The 19434-nt window shown below is 63.9% G+C and overlaps 1 protein-coding gene across 5 annotated transcripts in view; it reads right to left on the reverse strand.

Moving 5' to 3' along the window:
• The window catches only part of ACOT7 (acyl-CoA thioesterase 7), a 60347-nt gene that overhangs the window by 22292 nt on the left and 18621 nt on the right, over positions 1–19434 (reverse strand). For 4 of the 5 annotated variants that reach the window (XM_054721118.1, XM_054721120.1, XM_028160923.2 and 1 more), the window contains exons 2-7: positions 14058–14175; positions 10127–10283; positions 7337–7428; positions 2324–2438; positions 1063–1149; positions 656–736 (exon numbers count right to left, since the gene is read on the reverse strand). In XM_054721118.1, the coding sequence (XP_054577093.1) occupies positions 656–736; positions 1063–1149; positions 2324–2438; positions 7337–7428; positions 10127–10283; positions 14058–14175 (650 nt within the window). The remainder of the gene's footprint in view (positions 1–655; positions 737–1062; positions 1150–2323; positions 2439–7336; positions 7429–10126; positions 10284–14057; positions 14176–19434) is intronic. The other variant, XM_054721119.1, reaches the window with a different exon arrangement.

The following is a 19434-nucleotide window of genomic DNA, read 5'->3' on the forward strand; positions in this document are numbered from 1 at the left end:
GGAAATGGAAAAAGCAGCAGACCAGAGGATCAGTTAAAAAGGAAACGGCCTTTAGAAATATACCAAGTCAGGGCCCATTCTCTGGTTCTGACCGGCCCAGGGCCATTATCCCAGCTCCTCGCCGCTCATTCACGGAGCAACCTGAGCGCATGTGCCTCTTCCACTGTACGGGAGGCCCTGGAGCCAATACGATGAATAAGATAAAGCCCTGCTCCTGAGGCATCCCGGGCAGAAACATCAATGCACCCCTGCAGCATGGTACCATTTGAGCTGGGTTTTGAAGGATGAATAGGAGTTTTCCGAGAGGAGAAGAAAGGAAAGCCTGGCGTTCCGGGCAGTTGGAAATGAGAGTGCACATGAATGACATTGAACAAGTGCCCGTCTGCCTGGGAGGCAGGACTAGCTCCGTCCCGAGCAGCGCAGTGCAGTCCAAGCTCCCGTCACCACACCCCGGGCACATTCCGCCATCGTCCATGCCACTCACTGACTCCCCCTCATGCTTTCCTTTAAGTCAGCTTGCTTTTTAAAGTTTACTTTAATGCCATCTGAAATGATAATATCCATTAACGTATGAGCTTGATGTGATACTTAAATTTTCCCTAAATCACAAAAAATAATTACACATTATTCAAGTAACAAGTGTCCCTCCAAGAACCTGGGGCTAATAAGTCCTCTTGTGTTCCCGCCGTGTTTCCCGAGTTAGGAACGTCAAGGCCTGTGTTGTTGGGGCTGGAATCTGACCAGAGGAAAACATAAATGCAAAATCAGCGGCAAAAACGGCTCTCATGGGCCACTCAGCGCGTCGTGACTTGACTCCGGCCCGCCCACCCACGGCTGAGCTCCCGGGGCGGGTAACCCTATAGGACACTCCATCTGACTTTCATCCCCAGTTCTACAACAGGTACCAACAGTACTGCAGTGTTTATTAGGCAGCTCTTAGAAGGTTAACTGTTCGCTTCACTGAACAAGGAGCCTACACTGGGTCAGACAGCGTGACTTCCCGGGGGAGTGCCGAGGGCCTGGCGAGCGGGCGGGAGGGACGGCCACAGCTGGGACCCTTACCTCCGTGCACGAAGCCATGCAGCGTGCAGTCCGAGGGCCCCACCAGGTGGATCAAGCTGGACTGGCTGTAGCTGACCGTGTTCGGCTCTGGAATTGCAAAGGAGGCAGGTCAGGCCAGGGGACAGACAGGGCCCCCGGCCGAACGTGTGACGGTGCGGCCACACCCAGCGTGGGCGCGGCCCCCGGGGCTGACCGGCAGCTTGGACCTGGGGTCTCCGAGGAAAACCGTGGCCGCAGAACAAGCTGCAGTTGGCGAAGGGGAAGGCTTTCGAGGACTGATTAGCCGCTCCGTTCGTGGGCCATGACGTCACCCTCTGGGGACAGCAGTGTCCCCAGCAAGGCCCTGCCCAGCCACAGGCAGCCGCTGAGCACCTGGTGGCGAGCGCCCAGGGTGCATGTGACTCTGGGGGGATGCTCGCCGCCTGACTCTCATTCCCGGGGTTGTAACAGGCGCCAACAGTCTTTCAGGAATCGGTGTGTGACCTCCAAACGTTTCAGCTTATCCTTCACTCCGCACCACCTGGGCCTGGCGCCTGGGGGGCCTCGTGCAGGAGGACCAGCATCGCCGAGCCAGGAGCCGGGGCAGAGGCGCCTTCTGCCCGTGGGCCGAGTGGTCCTCGAGGGCGGGCAACTCCACCAGGGGGTGTGGGTCTCATCAAAGGTGCCGGGACAGGCCCTCGGTGTCCCCCGGGACTGCAGTCAGTGCAGATGGCTCGGTCCCGCCCGCTAAGGACAGGAAAGAGCCACGCACAGCCCCGCCCTGAGGGCGTCCGTGCTCAGGGGCCTCTCCGCTTCGCTGTTAAGGACTTGGGGCGCAGAGGCTGGCAGGGACACCCGTGACCTGGTTTGGGTTTGGGTGGACATTCTGTTAAAGCGGGACCACCCTGGACGTGAAGGATGAGGGATGGGAAGGCGCCGCCGGAGAGGAAGGCATGGCCCAGAGCTTTGTCGCCAACGCGAGAGAGCGGCCGTCACTCTGTTACCCGGTGGGAATGCCACACACACGCTCCCAGGCGACCTGGGGACCCGCAGGAGCCGGTCCCTGCGCGGGCACACGGGCCCCGGGCCGTGCTCGGCCTGAAGCCTTCTCCTACGGGACCAGCGCACCGAGGCCTCCGGGGACTTGCCTGGCCCCCGGTCACCCCAGCTGCCTGGGACTGGGAAGGGCTCGGGTCCGCACTAACCCCAGGAGGACGCTCACGAACCGGCCGCCTGTCACCTGCCAGCCGTCAGCCAGCGCCCGTGCGCCCGCCCGCGGTACCTGGGTTCAGGCCGGGCTGGACGATGTCCCCGTTCCTCCACTTGGTCTCCATGCGCTCCAGCTTCTGGGCCTCGTAGCGCCGGCGGCCCTCCTCCTCCTGCTCCTGCCGGGAGTACTGCGGGGCAGACAGGGGTCAGCGGCCCCGGGCCGGGCCTCCTTCCTCTGATGACACATTTGTACGAACAACAACATCACAGAGACCGAGATCTCAGCCCTCCCCTCCCCCCCGCCCCATCACATCCTGCCCGGAACTCTTCCCGTGCCCACCCGGTCCTTCATGCTGCCCGTGGGCGTTAAACCCAACAGTGTTTTAAAAGAAAGGAACAGTACTTCCCCCTCTTGCTTATCCACATGACATAACCTCTGTGATGGAGCCGTTACAGGGGGCCTTCGGCTTGCTCCCGGTTTTTTCCTATTAGAAGGTTACCACACTGACAACCTCAGCCCTTACTCCCCGCCCGCCCCTTCCTTCCTACGGTTCGTTCCTGGACACAGAGCTCAGAATCCAGGCCGCACCCACTCCCCCAAGACAGCAGGTGCCACGTGCCCCCCGCACCTGGCAGCCCGGCCTGCTGCCCCCGGCCGGCCAGCAGGCCGCACATTGAGAGGAACGTGCAGGCGAAGCTAAGACGGCCCCTCTGCGGCTCAAAAGCTGGGGCTCCGAGTCCCTTGGGCACAAAGGGGGATATTGCGCCCTCCCATACCCATCATCCTCTGGCCGGGTAGGGCAGACCCCAGGGACCCCTCAGAGAGGCCCAGGTGGGCCCCGGTCCCTCTGACTGTCCACTTCCCCAGGTGCCCTCTCCGCCGTGCTGACCACAGCCTGGCCACTCTTTTCTTTTTTTTTTAAGAGAGAGAGAAACATCCATCGGCTGCACCCTGTACACCCCCAACTGGAGATCAAGCCTGCAACCCAAGCTTGTGCCCTGGCTTGGAATCGAACTGGTGACCTATTGGTGCATGGGATGTCACTCAACCACCTGAGCCACACAGGGCGGGCCCTGGCCACTTCCTTTTGGTTAGCCCCACCTTCTGCCCTTTCATTGGCTCAACCAGCATTTCTGCGGAGAAGCCACTGAGCTCAGGGCCCTCGAGCTCCTCTCGCCACCCCCCACCCCTGCAATCGGCTTAAGCAGATCCAGTTCAGAGGGCGCTGCAGACCTCTTTCAAAGCCACTTTTAAGGTGTGAACACCATCCTGTTATCTCCGCCTTCAGAGCCGTCCCCGCAGGAGGCTGCGAAAGGAGCTGAGTGGTTTGTTCAAGAGAAACAAACTGGAGAGTGTTCAGCTGCAGGGGACAATTCAACCTCCCCGCCATAACACAGGGCTCCTCGCCCCCCAGCAACGGCTGCGAGGGGAGAGTCTGTGCCGGCCTAAGTGGAACCCCGAACCCCGCTGAGCTTCGCTGTCCTCAGGAAATGCCTTTCAGAGACTTTAAAGAGCCGGCCTCCCGGGGGACACAGGGCCCGACCTCTGCAGTCACAGGGGACGGATGGGGGGCGGCATCCTGACCCAGGCCGCGAGGACAGGGAAAATGCCCCTCCTCCCTAACGCTTCCCTGCTGGCTCTAAATCTTGTGATGGGCTGGCCCCCAACTCTCACCTCCAAGAGCTCAACAAGCCCACTGATCTGAAGCAGAAGCCAGCTCAGCCCAAAGGTCCAGGACGAGGGTGGGCAGCTGTGTACCGGGGGTGAGGGGGGGGGGGTGTCACGTCAAAGGTTCCTGGGAAAGGCCCCGGTGTCCCTGGGACTGCAGTCAGTGCAATGACCTGTGGCCTTGACCTAGGGGTGTCCTTCAAGCCTCCTAACTCAAGCAACCTTGAGACCACGAGAAAGCCACATGTCCACTCTCCAGTGGCCTCTCCAGGCCGCAGCTGCCCGCCAGCCACCAGTGGCCTCTGTCTCCCCTCAAGGGCCTGAGGTCCTGTTCCCTGGGGAAGAAGGTGGAACACGGCAAAGCCCTGCACCGATGGCCCTGTCCGATGGCCCTGCACCGATGGCCCTGTCCGATGACCCTGCACCGATGGCCCTGTCCGATGACCCTGCACCGATGGCCCTGTCCGATGACCCTGTCCGATGACCCTGCACCGATGGCCCTGTCCGATGGCCCTGTCTGATGACCCTGCACCGATGGCCCTGTCCGATGACCCTGTCCGATGACCCTGCACCGATGGCCCTGTCCGATGACCCTGTCCGATGAACCTGTCCGATGGCCCTGTCCGATGACCCTGTCCGATGGCCCTGTCCGATGACCCTGCACCGATGGCCCTGTCCGATGACCCTGCACCGATGGCCCTGTCCGATGGCCCTGTCCGATGAACCTGTCCGATGGCCCTGTCCGATGACCCTGCACCGATGGCCCTGTCCGATGACCCTGCACCGATGGCCCTGTCCGATGACCCTGCACCGATGGCCCTGTCCAGGGCGGGCAGCTGGGCTGCTTCCAGCGAGAGGCAGACGTGCAGTGCACCCACGAGTGCACGTGTGTGAGGGAGGGATGTGTCACAGAGATGTGTGCCTGAGGTGCCTTATGTGTATGTGGCATGGGATATACATGTATGTGATATGTATGCATACATGCAAAAGGACTCCGGCTGGCTACCCTGCAGGGTCTGGACCGACCGCAGCCCCTCCGAGGTGTGTGCCAACGCCCCTCAGCTGGAGAAAGGTGCTGAGCTTTCTAGGGCCAACCAGGACTGAGGCTGGGCCCGGCCATGCAAACAGACGACATTTTCAATCGACTGCGGGCTTCTGCGTGGGCGCGCACGGCGGGAGGAAGCAGCTCCGGCCACAGCGAGGGCTGAGCTGGGAGCGCGGGGCTCTCCCGTCGGGAGCCTCTGCTTCCGCTCCGGGGACGGCGTCCACACAGCCCTCGGAGGGCAAAGCTGGCATTTGTCGCATCAAATCCGCTAAACAAAGGCAACGGGGAAGCTCCTGGGGCTCCTCCAGGGTGAGGGCGAGCCGGGGAGAGGGCAGTCGGGGGGCGGCCCTGTCCCTGCCGGACACTGACCCCCCTCAACTGACCAAAACCCAGCAGCGCAGCACCTGGGCCCGAGGAGCCAGAGAAGCAAAAGCTCATGCTCGTCCAGGAGTCTTCCTTCGTGTCACCCCTTTAAGAAGTACCATAGGGCCCGGCCAGCGCGGCTCAGTGGTTGAGCATCGACCTATGAATCAGGAGGTCACCAGGAGGTCACGGTTCGATTCCCAGTCGAGGTACAAGCCCCGATTGTGGGCTCAGCCCCCAGTAGGGGGCATGATCAATGATTCTCTCTCATCATTGATGTATCTGTCTCTCGCTCCCTCTCCCTCCCTCTCTGAAATCAATAAAAATATTAAAAAATTTAAAAAACAAGTATCACATGGCGCTGAAGCCTGCTAGATATTTCTAAATTCTGTAGCACCTGAAATTAAGTCAGTAAAGACAATTGTGTTGGAACACTGACATGTGATGTGGCTAATTCAGCACCAAGGGCTTCGCGGGAAAGAGGAAAGCGAGGCAGGTACACAATCTCTAACAAGGACAGTCACCGCGCCTCAAACTCGCCTGGTTCTTGGGTCTCAAGACCCCCAGTTAGTGCAGCTGGAAAATGAGGAGCAGAGGATCCCAGCCCGGGCAGCAGAGGCGGGGAGGGGCCGAGGGTGGGCTCTGGCTGCAGCGTCGGCACATTCCCGTCCACCTGGACCCTGCGCGTGGCCTTGTTTGGAACGAGGGTCTGAGCAGGTGTAATGAGCTGAGGCCACACCAGAGCAGCTGGGCCTGAGTCAAAGGACTCGTGTTTGTATGAGAAATAAGGAGACTCTCTCACACACACACACACACACACACACACACACACAGGAAGGGGCCATGTGACAACGGAGGCAGAGATTGGGGTGATGTGGCCACAAGCCAAGGAATGCCAGGGGTCAGTAGCGTCTGGTTCCAGTTTCATTATTTTAAAAACGTGCTCTATAGACACCTCGACGGCAGGGAGGAAGCGCTCGTGCAGGGGCACATGCCACGAGGGCCCAGATCTGTTTCCCTCTAGACCTGCTTTCTCCTCGCGGGTGTGAGAGCAGAGAGCAGTGGCTCGCACGGACGAGCCATTCACACGTGTCCTGGGAACATCCAGGGACACGGGAGTTACAAGAGGAGGAGGTGAGGGAGTAATTGTGGGGAAGGAGCCCGAGCTGCCCGCTGGCCCTGCCCACCCGGGGCCCCAGGAACAGGCATGACGAGGCCTCTCCAAGCAAAGATGCGTCTCCACAGCAGCCACCGAGGGAAGCCTGGACTGTCTTACCCTCAGGTCCTCGGCCCAGAGGGACTGGGAGGGGCAGGCTGGCCGGGGCAGGGCTGCGCGGTCCTGGCTCTCAGTTTGTGAAGGTTCATGAACAGAAACCTCGTGACATTGGAGGTGGAGGCTCCCCTGCCTTCCACTCACCTCTCCCCCACACGGGAGAGACACTCCATCCCCAACAGGAAGGCCTGTCTCCGCCGCCACTCCAGCAGGAGGGAGGAGGGTCTTCTCCTCGCCTGGCAACCACTCAGCCAATGAGCAGCAGCCACACTTTGGACTCCCAGTTTCCCCAGTGGATTCTCTGTTTACAGCAGCCCCTCTGCACCCTCCCCCCCTAAAAGAGCCGGCCTCTCCTTTGTTCTCTGGACTGTGGGTGGCTCGCCATTAGACTGTGTGTCCCAAATTGCCACTCTTTGTTGTTCCTGAGTAAACCAGTTTGGGGAGCAATGTCCAGCTGTCTGTCTGTCTGTCTGTCTGTCTAAGGTCAACAGGCAGAAGGACCCCGCCCCAGGCATGGCCGTCACCTGCCTTTTGTCTGGTCAGAAAGAGGGATGAAGGGCCCGGGAGGAGTGCCCCTGGGGTCTGGGCCAGCCACACTCACACACCCAGCCTGAAGGAAACCTACTCGGAGACAGGGACACCCCCCGGGCCCCCGGCTCTCCTGGGATGCCTGCGACCCTCAGAGTGGCCGGGCTTCTGTCATCTGCCCGGTGAGAAACGCTAGGGGCCTCCTTACCACAACCGGAGGCACCTCCAGGACCTTGTCCACATTCTTCAGCGACAGCGGCACGTACCACAGGGTGGCCTTGTTGGTCAGCTTTTTGGTGCCTTCGGAGAAGAAAGCCACGAGTGAGGGCCTCGGGAAAGAGGGCGGGGCGCCCGGAACGCCACCATCTCTGACCCCTGACCCCCAAGGCCTTTAGCCATGAGGTGCAAGGGTAGACCCCCAGCAAGGGGACCCTCCCCACAGTCCTGCCACTCCCAAAGGCTGCTGGGAAGACTTCAGATCACCTGGTTTAAGGTGTGTGTGTGGGGGGGCGTTCCCCAGGCCTGTCGGCTTTCTGGCGCTTGCTCCCACGGAGGCCCCGAGACCAGACAGGCTGTCTCTGAGGGTTAAATAGAGGGCAAAGTGGGGCTGCCCATCTGCTGAGGAACTCGGGCCAAAAGAAATCACTTGGTCCACACCCCTCGCTTGTACAGGAGGAGCCTGACGCTCAGAGAGGTCAACGCGTTTGCCTAGGGTCACACAGCAACTCGGTGCCATTCCGAGTTCAGACCTAGGCCTCCCGGGTCCCAGGAATTTCAGGGAAGTATTTGCAAGGATGTCTTTTAAAAATTGCCTCTTACGCCTGGCTGGTGTGGCTCAGTGGTTGAGCATCGATCTATTCCTGGACAGAGCACATGCCTGGGTTGTGGGCTCGATCCCCAGGAGGGGGCGTGCAGGAGGCAGCCGGTCAGTGATTCTCTCTCATCATTGATGTTTCTCTCCTGCTCCCGCTCCCCTCCTCTCTGAAAGCAATACGTTGTTTCTAATTGCCTCTCCCACGGGAGACCCAGCAAAAGGGGGAGGCAGCGGGGAGCAGCGCAGCGGCCCCCCAAGTCCCTCCAGGCGCTCACTCCCTAGCAGTTCCCCCGGACCTGCCTTCCCAAGGTGAGTCCAGGCTGCGGCTTCCTCCCCTAAACACAGCCCCAAGGACCAGCCGCGCCCGAGGGGGGTGATTAGATCAATTAGAACGAGAGAGGGGGGGGGGGCCATGGGGGCAGCTCTGGTCCACAGCTCCCGGGACATCAGGAAACACGGGAAATCTTTTCCCTGCACTTCGACGGAAAGCGAATCTGACAGCCTGCTTTTGGGAATAAAGATTTCCTGTCTGACTCAGCGAGAGCCAGCCTGACAAGCTGGTTTCCATGGAAACCCCGAGTGGCCCTCCTCTGGACCCAAATGAGCGCCATGGTGCAAATGAGGCAAAACATACTAATTGCACTTTTCCCATCATTTAATAAAACCGTCGAAAGGCAGCTGCGGCATTAGAAACGTCTGTTTCAGAATCCTAGGAGCTCCCAGCTACTTTCTGGAGCAATTCAGAGCAATCACACCCAGTTAGCGGAATATTATGACAGGTGCCGGGATGAAGAGCCGCCCGCCCGCCCGCCTGGGTGTGCTCGCTCAAGCGCCTCCCGACAGGCCACGCGGCCCGGGCGGCAGGGACACAGGACGGGGTTGAGGAACAGAGATGTCGCGCAAACAGCTCATGTTCAGCCGTGTCGGGCCGTTTGCCTGCCAGCCTCAGTTTCCCCACCTGTCAGAGCTCACCGCCCGCCCGGCGGAGTTCATGAGGGCCAGGCACCGCTCTGGGCGCGGGGGACTGCGGTGGACAGGCAGCCACCGCCCTGACCCAGAGGACTCCCACCCCGGGGGACACACCAGGTCAGGGAGGCCTGGGAGACCAGGGTCCCAGAAAAGAGACCAAACCGATCCAAACACGGGGGCCCAGGCGAGATAAGAAGGGCGGCTCTTTAGCGGGTCCAGGGCAAGAGGACCAGGACGGGGGGAAGCCCCGCGCGGCTCGGAGAGCTGGCAGTGCGCCCGGCCTGTCTGAGCGGCTTCTCCGCTCTCCTCGGTGGGCAGTCCGGTCCTGAGTGCCATCTGCAGGCCGTGGCACGGGGACGGGGCGCTCAGGGAGGTGGGCAGTTCCTCAGGGCAGGGCTGTCTCCTCGCCCACTCTGCCCTCACGCCCACGAGGGCTCCGTGCCACAGCCTGAGACCCACAGCAAAAGGTTCCTTTGATGCAGAGCCACCTGCCCTGTGCAGGGCCGGGCCCGCTGAGGCCACCGATGTCACAGGGCACCCTGTGCTCCTGCCCTGGGGGCGAAGCCTCTAGCGCCTCCCCGAGCTCTGAGCCAGCACTGCAGGCAGCCTCAGCCGAGGAGGGGGCTGTCGGGAGGAGCTCCCTCCTCCAGAACCGGAGTGGGCTCGGGCTCTCCTATGCCTGGGTGCGGGGGGCGGGGGGGGAGGAGGGGTGTGAGCAGCCAGGGGGTGGAGGGGCCGAGTTCTCGGCAGCAGCCGGGCTATAAAAAGCAGCCAGGGCCGGTGAGAACCAAAGCCGCGCTCCCCTGCAGCGCCCAGTGGGAGGATGAAAACGGGTTTCCATGGTTACCACACCCAGGAAGAGAATATTCGGATCAAACCAGAGTCAAAGGTCGCCCTGTGAGCTTCAGCCTAAACCTTTTGGGGCAGGGGAGGGGGGGGGGAGAGCAAGAGGCGCAGGGGAGAGGCAGCAGAGGGAGGGGAGGGCACTTGTGCCTCCGGGGCAGCCACTCCCACCCTCTGCCCGGCAGGAGCTGCCAGAGGCAGGGCGGGCAGGGCTCCCACACTCAGACCTGGGCTCGCTGCAGACACCTGCTCACTTTGTGGGGGTGCGAGGACCAGCCCCTCGAGCAGCGCCCCCTCCATCCAGGGCCAGGAGGCCCCGCCCCCATCACTGCCGTCACTGCGGCTCCCACCCAGCTGGGCGCGCCCGGTCACCTGTGAGGATGTTCTCGGACATCACGTGCACCTGCACCTCCACCGAGTGCTTGGAGGTGTAGGTGATCTCCGCGCTGACGTGCGCCACCTCGCCGATGCACATGGGCGACAGGAAGTCGGTGCGCTCGACCCGGGCCAGGACGGCCACACAGCGTTCCTGCAGAGACCAGACACGGTCAGCCCGGCCGGCGAGCCCCCACCCCGGAGATGCGCCCCCAAAACTGCCCTGATGTTTTCACACATTCCTAAATGCGACATCAGGGAGGCGGAGACACGCCCTGGGACCCTCCAGAGGTCGCGCCGTGACTGCGTGGTGGGACCTCGGCTGGCGTTTTTCTTTTCCCCAGTTTTTCAACAAAAGACACGTATCACTCGCCTGATGGAAGGTGAGAAGACGGGTGCTCATGTGGGAAACTTGGGGGCAGACAAGGAGGCAGAGGAGGAGCCGCTCCTCCCCACAGATGGCGTTTCTATTTGGGGATCTCCCTCTCCGGGCTCTTCCCCTAAGAACAGGGGCTCACTGGCTCCGGAGCCTGGATCCGCGTCCTGCAGCTTTCACCCTAATAACCGCGTGAAACTAAACTACACGCTCACCCCTGCTTCTCTCAACAGCAGGAAGGAACCTGCCGGTGGTACACAAGCTCTCAGCGTCACTGTTCTTTTACTGAAAGTTCACTTATCTTGCAACCAGGCAACCCATTCTCATGACTCAAACTTCAAAAGGAACTGAAGGCCCCCAGCCCCCAGGACGCTCCGGTGCCCACGGCCAGGAAGTGCTCGGGGCTACAGGGCCTCTACAACCCCCCCGCCCCCTCCAGGAAGCTCATCCTCCCTCCTTTCCAGGATCGCCTTTTCCCACACGCCATGGCAGAGTCCCTGGCGGGCCGGACTGGAACCTTCCGTCGTTGGAGATCTGGGGCCACCCCACCTGTGAGTTGTAAGCAGTTCGGTGCCCACACCCTTTGCCTTGCTTCCTGCGGGGGCAGGACAGACGCGGTGACGTGTCCCCGAGCACCGCTCAACAGGCGCAGCGCCTGGCGTGGCCCATGTCGCCGCGCACGGCACGACTCGAAGGACACCCTGCGCCTGAGCAGGGGTGGTGGGTCCTCATCGCCACTCAGGGCGCTGAGCGCAGCCGTCCATCTCAGGAGCCGGCCAGCAGCACGGGTCCGACTGGGGGGAGGGCAGGGAGCCGGCCGGTCGGGCCCTGGGCCCTGCGAGGCCGGAGGTGGAGGCCTGCATCCGGTCTCAGCAAGGCAGGGCTCAGGATGACAGCGAAAGGGCCACGCCTGCTGTCCCCACTCCGCACACACACACACACACACACACACACACACACACACAGCAGCCGCTGGCAGCACAGCAGGGCAGGGAACACAGGGAATGCGGTGCCGCCTTCGAGGAAGTTCATGTGGCTACAGCACCACCCACTGGCGAAGGCTGGAAAGGCAGTGGCCTGGCTATGCCACACACACCAGGATCTTTAGTGGGACCGCTGGTTCCTCGCACGCGCACACGTGGGCCGTGGACAGGCCTGAGCTTGTCTACGGCTAAAAGGCACGGCCTTCCTCGCAGCATCTGTGGAGCGGCACGGCGCCGCGCCGGCGTGGAGGGAGGTGGTCAGGGCACGTGCCCGGCCTGGGCGCTGGTTGGAGGCCGCTCTGAAGAGGGTGGTGCGGGATGGGGTAGCTTCAGATGAGGGGACGGTGAAGGCATGGGGTGGGCACCCCAGGCAGAGGGGAGAGCAGGGCCCCAGGCCGGGGCCTCTCTGGAGGCGTCGCGAGACTGAGTCCACACGTCCCAGAGTTGCGTGAATCTTTAGCCAAGGGCGTGAGTGCTCCTCCCGTGACCAGGGCACGAGTGGGATGACACCTCCCAGTGCTGTCCCAGGATGCTCTCAGCACAGACCTGTCCAGAGCACGCAGGCCGGCGCGGGCACCTGGGGAGCCTCGGGCCTGCGGCTCCCGGTGGGAAGGCCACGCATAGACCTTAAGCCTGGTCCTCTCCCGCTTACAACACGGAGGGAGGGAACTGTGCTCGGTGGGCAGCCACTCGGGATCCCTCCACCTCCCGGGTTGTTACCCACGGCCTGTGTCAGAGCCCTGGCCATGGTGAGGGGAGGAGGCCTGGCCGGGAGCGGCTGTTCCCAGGACCTGGCAGGCTGGGCACATGCAGCGGGTGGAGCCCACAGAGCGGCCGACATGCCCTCGGGAGGGCACAGCGGGGCAGCAGAGGCTCCAGGCTTTGAGCCTGAGTCGCGGCCGGGCCGCTTCCCGGGAGAGGGAGACGGTGGAGAACCAGCCTGGGTGGGCCTGGAGGTCTTTGGGCCCCTCAAGGTCAAGGGGACGATGAAGCATCTGGCGGAGCCAGGCCTGGAGACAGAACCTCACACTGTTACAGCCATAGACGGGGTGAGGCACCAGGGAGTGTGGATGGGGGGGTCCCCGGTCCCACCCAGAGCCCAGCATCAGCCTCTGCAGCTGCCCTGGGCTCACAACCCCTCCTGAGCCTGGACGCAGATTCCTCTCCTGGGACACCAGCCCAGAGGCAGCGCCGAGCCGACAGGTCCAAGCTGGCCCTCTCACACCCCAGGCTCACTCCAGGGAAGGGGGGAGGGGCCAGGGCTCAAGGCACGGGTTCGAGGCCTGGCTTTCCTGCCCAGTCCAACCACCTGCTCCCTGTGCGGCCTTAAGGAACCAGCCGACCTCCCTGTGCAGTTCCTGCCCTGGGCAGTGGGACAGTACGGACAGCTGTGTCTCGGGTGCCGTGAGGCCTACATACACAGCACTGACAGCGGCGGCGCCCTCAGTCCTGGGGCTCCTCCCCCCAACACCCAGCCTGTCTTGTCAGCCTGCCTCGGACCCTCAGTGTCTCCCTCAGAGGGTCTGCCAGGCACCTGACCCCCATCCCAGCCCCAGCCCCTCAGGCTCAGGCTCAGGCTCGCCTCCCCATGGCCACCAGAGGGCGCGCTCTGAACGGGACGGATTGGCCCCAGAACTCCATGGGCGCCAGGATACATGCAAACTCCTAGCCAGGCCATGTCCACCCCCCCACACACACACTCACCAGCTTGGTTCATGCTACAGGCACACACACACACACACACACTCACTCACTAGCTTGGTTCATGCTACAGGCACACACATGCACACACACACACACACACAGTCACCAGCTTGGTTCATGCTACAGGCACACACACACACACACACACACACACTCACACACACTCACCAGCTTGGCTCATGCTACAGGCACACACATGCACATTACACACACACACACACTCACCAGCTTGGCTCATGCTACAGGCACACACATGCACGCTACACACACGCGTGCGCGGCCAGGGCTGGATCTGCCTCTTCCCAGCACAGCAGGAGGCTACCCGGGCCGGGGGAGGGGCGCTCAGGCACACAGAGCCACACGCTGCCTGCTGGCCCCAAGGTGGCAGCTGTGGTGCAAGACAGACCCTCCCCGGCCCCGCACCGCAGGGTGGCTTCCCGCACGCCGGCAGACTGCAGAGGAAATGCCAGCCCCGCGGTCTGGGGCGCGGCAGCCGACCCTGCGGTGAGGGCACCACTGTGGACGCCTGGGCTTCACGGGCACCCAGGGCTCAGCCAGGGCCGGGGAGGGACCGGGCCCGGGGTCTGACGTCCACAATAAACTGCCACCCATGCAGGCGTGGCTGTGAGGTCTGGGCTCCAGAAAGATTCTAGAAACCACGACTCTTCCAGAAAGAAGGGCAGGCCCTCAGCTCAGCCTCTGGGTCCCCACCCGGCCCAGCTGAGCCCCAGCCCACGGCGTCCCCAGGGGCCCTGCCCGGGATGACCGGGCCGCAGCCTCCGGAAGCCCCCGGGCCTGGGCGTGGGGGGCGGGGGCTCCTCCACCACACTCCTCCCTGACCCCAGCCCGGCGGGGGCCCACTCACCCCGTTCTGGCTGTTGCAGTGCCGGGTGCTGATGATGACGCCCGCCTCCTCGATCATCTTCAGGATGGTCCCGCCGTGCACGTTGCCGGCCACGTTGGCGTCGTCGGGCCGCATGATCCTGCGGAGGGAAGAGGGGGAGGAGGCCTCAGGGAGGACGTCCTCAGGAGCAGTGACGGCCCGCGGGGAGGACAGTCCCCCACAGGGGCCGACGCTCCCAGAGGGAAGAGAAGCGTCCGCGTTTGGTCAGGGGTGCTGACCTCACGTGTTTGGTCAGGGGTGCTGACCTCACGGGCCAGGGAAGCGGCTGTGGGGTCTTGTTTCCACGGGAGAGAGGGGGGCAGGGGGCCTGCCCCTGGAGCGCCGACCGGGGAGGGGTGATGGTGGGACCTTGGAAAAGGCAGCGAGACGTTGGCACGGCCGCCCCTCCTCATTCCCATCCAGCAGCAGAGCTGAAGGAGCACAGGACACAGGCTGCGACCCGACCCCTCGGAAGACGAACAGACCTGGGGCCACCTCCAGGGGGAGTCCCCGAGGAGCGGCTCTGAGACGTGGCAATGCCCAGCGTGGCGGCCTGCAGCGGGCGGACGCTGCTCACCAGCCGCCCGGTGCCCACTGGCCTGCCCCCACTTCCCCCGGAGGAGGGCCACGCCCTGGCCGTGGAGGCTCCACGGAGTCCGAAACCCGCACAGGGACAGGCCCTGAGCACGTGCCAGGGTCCCAGCATGCCCAGCACCCACCCCCAGGTCACCAGCCTGCTCGGCCCCCGGGCCAGCGTGGCCCGACAGCACCCTCCGCCGCCCTCCCGGAGGCAGGCAGCCTGAGGGCGGTCCTGGCTCCAGCGCCAATGAGCTGGGTGCCCGGGCCGGCTGCCCACACGCTCATCCCTCCACTCCCCTGTCTGTGAACTGGCAATGCCCTCTCACCGCGGGAGGGCGGGCTGGCCACACAGAGACCGCGCTGGGCAGCGCCACCAGCCTGCACGCCGCCAGAAACAGTCCGCCCGCGCGACCTGCCCGCTCTCCTGAGTATTCAGCCGGCCCACCCAGGGGCACCCGCATCAGCCGTCGGTCTCTGTCGCCCAGGCCCAAACAAGAACCACAGCCCATTCAGGCGACCTGGCTTCTCGCCCGCATCACTGGCGCAGGGGCAGCGGTGCCAGGGGAACCCAGAGCACAGGAAAGACGCGTCACTTGGCCTCTCAAACGTTCACTTAAAAATACTTTGGAGCCCTGGACGGTGTTGCTCAGTAGTGAGAGCGTCGGCCTGAGCAGTTGGACGTCCCTCTCGCAATCCGGGACCACTGGCTCCTAACCACTTGCCTACCTGCCTGCCTGATCGTCCCTAACCGCCTCTGCCTGCCAGCCTGATAGCCCCTAAAAGCTCCCCAGCTGGCCTGATCGCCCCCTAACTGTTCCCCTGCTAGCCTGATCGCCCCTAACTGAGCCTCGGGCCGCTGGGCAGCCGCAATCCGCAGCTTGCCTGAGCTCGAAGCCGCCATCCCCAGCTTCCATGAGCCTCGGGCCGGCCCTGGGCAGCGGCAGCCGCCATCTGCGGCTTTCCTGAGCCTCAGGCAGCCGCTGCAGCTTTGTCCAGAAGGACATCCGGAAGTTCATCCAGAAGGTCTCCGGTCTAATTAGCATATTACCCTTTTATTAGTATAGATATGCACAGCCCATGGACTCGGGCAACAGGGTGGTGAAGACCTGGGGGTGGGTAGGGGCTGGGCGGAGGGGGGTAAAGGGGGGGAATGGGAGACATCTATAATACTGTTAGCAACAAAATAGACATTAAATAAACAAATAAAACAAAACTATTACTAAAAAAAGAAGAGGGAGGTTTGGACCCACAGGGAGAAGGCCCTATGACAAGGGAGGCAGAATCGGGGCGTGTCTGAGAAGGAGCGGGGCGTTGCCAGCCGTCCCCAGGAGCTGGACGAGGCGAGGAAGGGGGCTTCGGGGGCACGGCCCTGCCGCCCCTGGATTTGGGGCTCGTGGCCCCCAGATGAGAGCATGCATTTCCACTGTTTTACCGTAAGTTACCTGGTCTGTAGTCGTGTTATGGCACCCCCAAATTCATACAGCCTGTTCCCCCTGCAGCCCCCGCTCCACCCCTGGGGAGCCCCGCTGGCCCCGGGCCTTGGTGGGCACTCCGCAGGGGGCTGACCCCTGCCTGCCCCTCGCAGCTCCCTGGGTGCGGGCCAGCATCTCGGCTCAGACTGGGAAATGTCAGCGCTAAAATTAACACAGGGCTGTGAGCGCCATGGCAACGGGTGGGGGCCTTGTTTATCCGACAGTGAAGCGAAAGCATCCATCTGTCACAGGAGACGGCGGCAGCACAGCCCGCCGCGAGGGTGCATCTCAGCTTCCCCTGCACCCCAAGTCACGGCCCGGGGCCTGCAGAGGTCAGGGGGGCCCCGGGGCACAGCTCCCAGGACCCTCCCGGATGGCGGATGGCGCTGGAGGCTCCCTGGTCCTGTCCCCTCGGAATTAAGCTCAAACCAGAGAGGCAACAACAGACCCTCGGCCCCTCCCGGGGGAGGCACAGGGCAGGGCTTTGGGGGGGCACCCAGGAGGCAGGCTCTGAACTGGGCCTGAAGGAGGGGTGGGAGGAGAAGCTGGGTGCCATTCCAGGCGGGAAAGGTGGGGGGCAGGGCGGGTTCACAGCAGGCAGCCTGGACCTCAGGTCTGGAGGGCCCGGCCAGGCCCACACGAGCACCGTCTCTCCAGGGGACCCCGCTATCCTCTCCACTTGGCCGCTTACGAAGGTTCCGGCAAAGTCCCCTCAACCCCACCACAGGCCCCCCAGGGCAGGGCCAGGAACCGGGGGAAGCGCCCCTGATCCCAGGAACCGGGGGCCCTGGGCCGAGGCAAGCAGCGCATCCGCGCTCGGCAGCCACAGACCCGCCGGCGTGACAAAGGACAGCGGGACCAGGAAGACAAGCAGCTGTGGTCCCCGCTCCCCGTCCCGGCTCCGCCCGTGATGGGACCCCCTCGAGGGCAGGTGGCCACCCGGAGGTGGGGCTTCCTGTCCTGGCTCTGCTTACCCACCTAACGTCAGGGGTCAGCGAGAAGGGGCCAGGCACGGTGCCCCGCGCTCAGGAAGCCCGCCGCCCTGATGGCCCCGGGGCCCCGCTCCTGCGCCTCCTGCCACAGCGGCCCACACGGGGCGCAGGCGACTGGAGGTCCGTGCTGGCTGGGAAGCGAGCGGCTGGGACACCCCAGGGCAGGGGCGCGGGGGCATCCGCAGCTGGCGTCACCGAGTCACCTACCCCCCCACCAAGACACCATCCCCGCTTCCTGCCGGGTGGGGCTCTGGGGAGCACCCTGGCCTCCGGGCTACGCAGTCCAACCAGCAAGCGGCTGCCTGGCCCTTCTGCGGAGCTGACCAGAAGCCAGTTGTCATGGAAACCTCACTTTGTAAATAATCACAAGGAAAAAGTAAACCTACAAGCCCTTCCGCTGCCCCGTCAGGAGAGCAGGCAGTCCCCGGGGCCTCGAGGCCTCTGGGAGGCCGTGGGAGAGGCCAGCGCCCTGGGTCTGTCGCTCTCAGCGAAGGCCAGGCCCGCTGGGCCCACCCCAGGACCTTCCACAGCATCCAACGGGCGGAGGGTGGAGGGCGGAGGGCTGGGGCCGGTGCGGCTCCCGGGAGATGTCCCATCAGATGCTCGCCCTGCTTCCTGCTCAGGGAGCTGGCCTCTGAGCCCGGCCCCAAGGCCGCCTGCCCAGCCCCGGGGAAGGGGGAGGCGGTGCCGCCAGCCCAGCTCTCCTCGGCTGGCACCCCGCCCCCAACAGCCAGCCTCACTTCCCCTTCCTGCCCGCTCAGGTGTGCAGCTGCCAGGAGCACCCCCCCCCCCACGTCCCGCCCCTCCGGAAGGGCCTGCACACCTTCTCCCGCCACCGCCCTCCAGGGCGTCAGGAAGAAGGCAATCCAGCGAGGGTGGCCCCGGGGCAGGTGAGAGGAGGCTGGGCGTGTCATGACCAAGGCCTTGCCCAGCGCCCCCCTCCGCAGGGCCCTCTGCCTGGGGAGCCCGCAGCCAGCAGGCACAGGGAAAGCCCAGCCGGTGTGCATGGATCGCCTCCCCTGACCCAGTGAGGCACGGCTGCGGCAGGAATGAAGGAGCCAGTCCTTCCCCAAACCTGCCATCCTGCCTGGCCCTGGGCACCACTCCACTGGCCTGTGGGGCACGTCGGGCAGGTGCTGGCAAGAGATAAAGTGAGGACAGAATGCCACGCGGCTTGGCACGCACGCTGCGCTCGCTCCCAGCCCCCGGTCCACGGCGCACGCACCTCTGCTTCTTTAAAGGCCACCGGTCCCAGCGCGTCCTCAAGCACAGACCGTGACCCGCCCTGGCCACCGCCCCACCCCCTGCTAAAAAGAAAGGAAACCAGGCTGAGCTGCACCACAGCCCCCGGCTCCTGGCGCCGCCCCAACCCGAACCCAGAGCCGGTGCTGCCGGCCAGGGAGAGAGTGGCAGGCTGCCCTGGACGGCGCCAGCAGGGATGCTCAGAGCCGGAAGCCAGGCAGGGCGGCCAACTCTACCCGGGTCCGGAGCTGCCGACCACCCAGCGTGTCTACCTGGGGGAAGTCAGGGCGGAAAACCTTGCCAAAAAGCCTTCCCCACCCTCATGCACCCCCGTCCCTGAGTCCCCTCAAGTCAGCGCGGTGCTCAGGACCCTGTGTGCCTGGCCTGCCCAAGGCAGCAGCCGCCCCTTCTTCCTGCCGCCCCCCCCCCCCCCCGCCCTCCCCTCCCCTGAGCTCAGAGGCCTGCTGTGCTGCTCCCAGGAGTGGGCTCGGTGCCCCCAGGAGGCCGCGTGCTGGGTCTGGTCCAGTCCAGGGATCCCCTCGGGCAGAGAAAAGGCCCCCAAGGCCTCGGGGCACCCCAGAGCCGAGTGTCTAGATAGCTGAGCTCTTCCCAACTGGTGGACCAACCAGGGTCTCCCCCACACCCACCCTGGCCGGCCCAGAGTTTTCTCGCAGCCCCCCAACTCACGGCTGGGTCTTCTCCCGGGGAAAGGCCTCGTCGACTCGCCTCCTGAGCACCTTCAGGGACAAGCCGCGCCGAAGCATGAGCGTGAGCATGGTCTCGCCGTCTGCCTCCCGGTCCCTCCCGAAGCCACAGCCACAGCCAGGCGGACTGGAGAGGCCCCGTCCCAAAGCGGTGCCCTTTGGACTTGCCCCTCCCTGCGGTGTGGACGCCGGGCCTAAGCAACCCTGGCTTCTCCTCTCAGCATGCCCGGCACACCTCCCACCCAGAGCACGTTCGCACCATCCTGCCACACACCCCGCGTGCCTGACCTTTACCATCCCAGGGAACACAACCATCCAGACACTGACATCCCAGGGAGCACACCATCCAGACACTGACATCCCAGGGAAC

The sequence above is a fragment of the Eptesicus fuscus genome, chromosome 9 (assembly GCF_027574615.1).
Source record: "Eptesicus fuscus isolate TK198812 chromosome 9, DD_ASM_mEF_20220401, whole genome shotgun sequence".
NCBI lineage: Eukaryota > Metazoa > Chordata > Mammalia > Chiroptera > Vespertilionidae > Eptesicus > Eptesicus fuscus.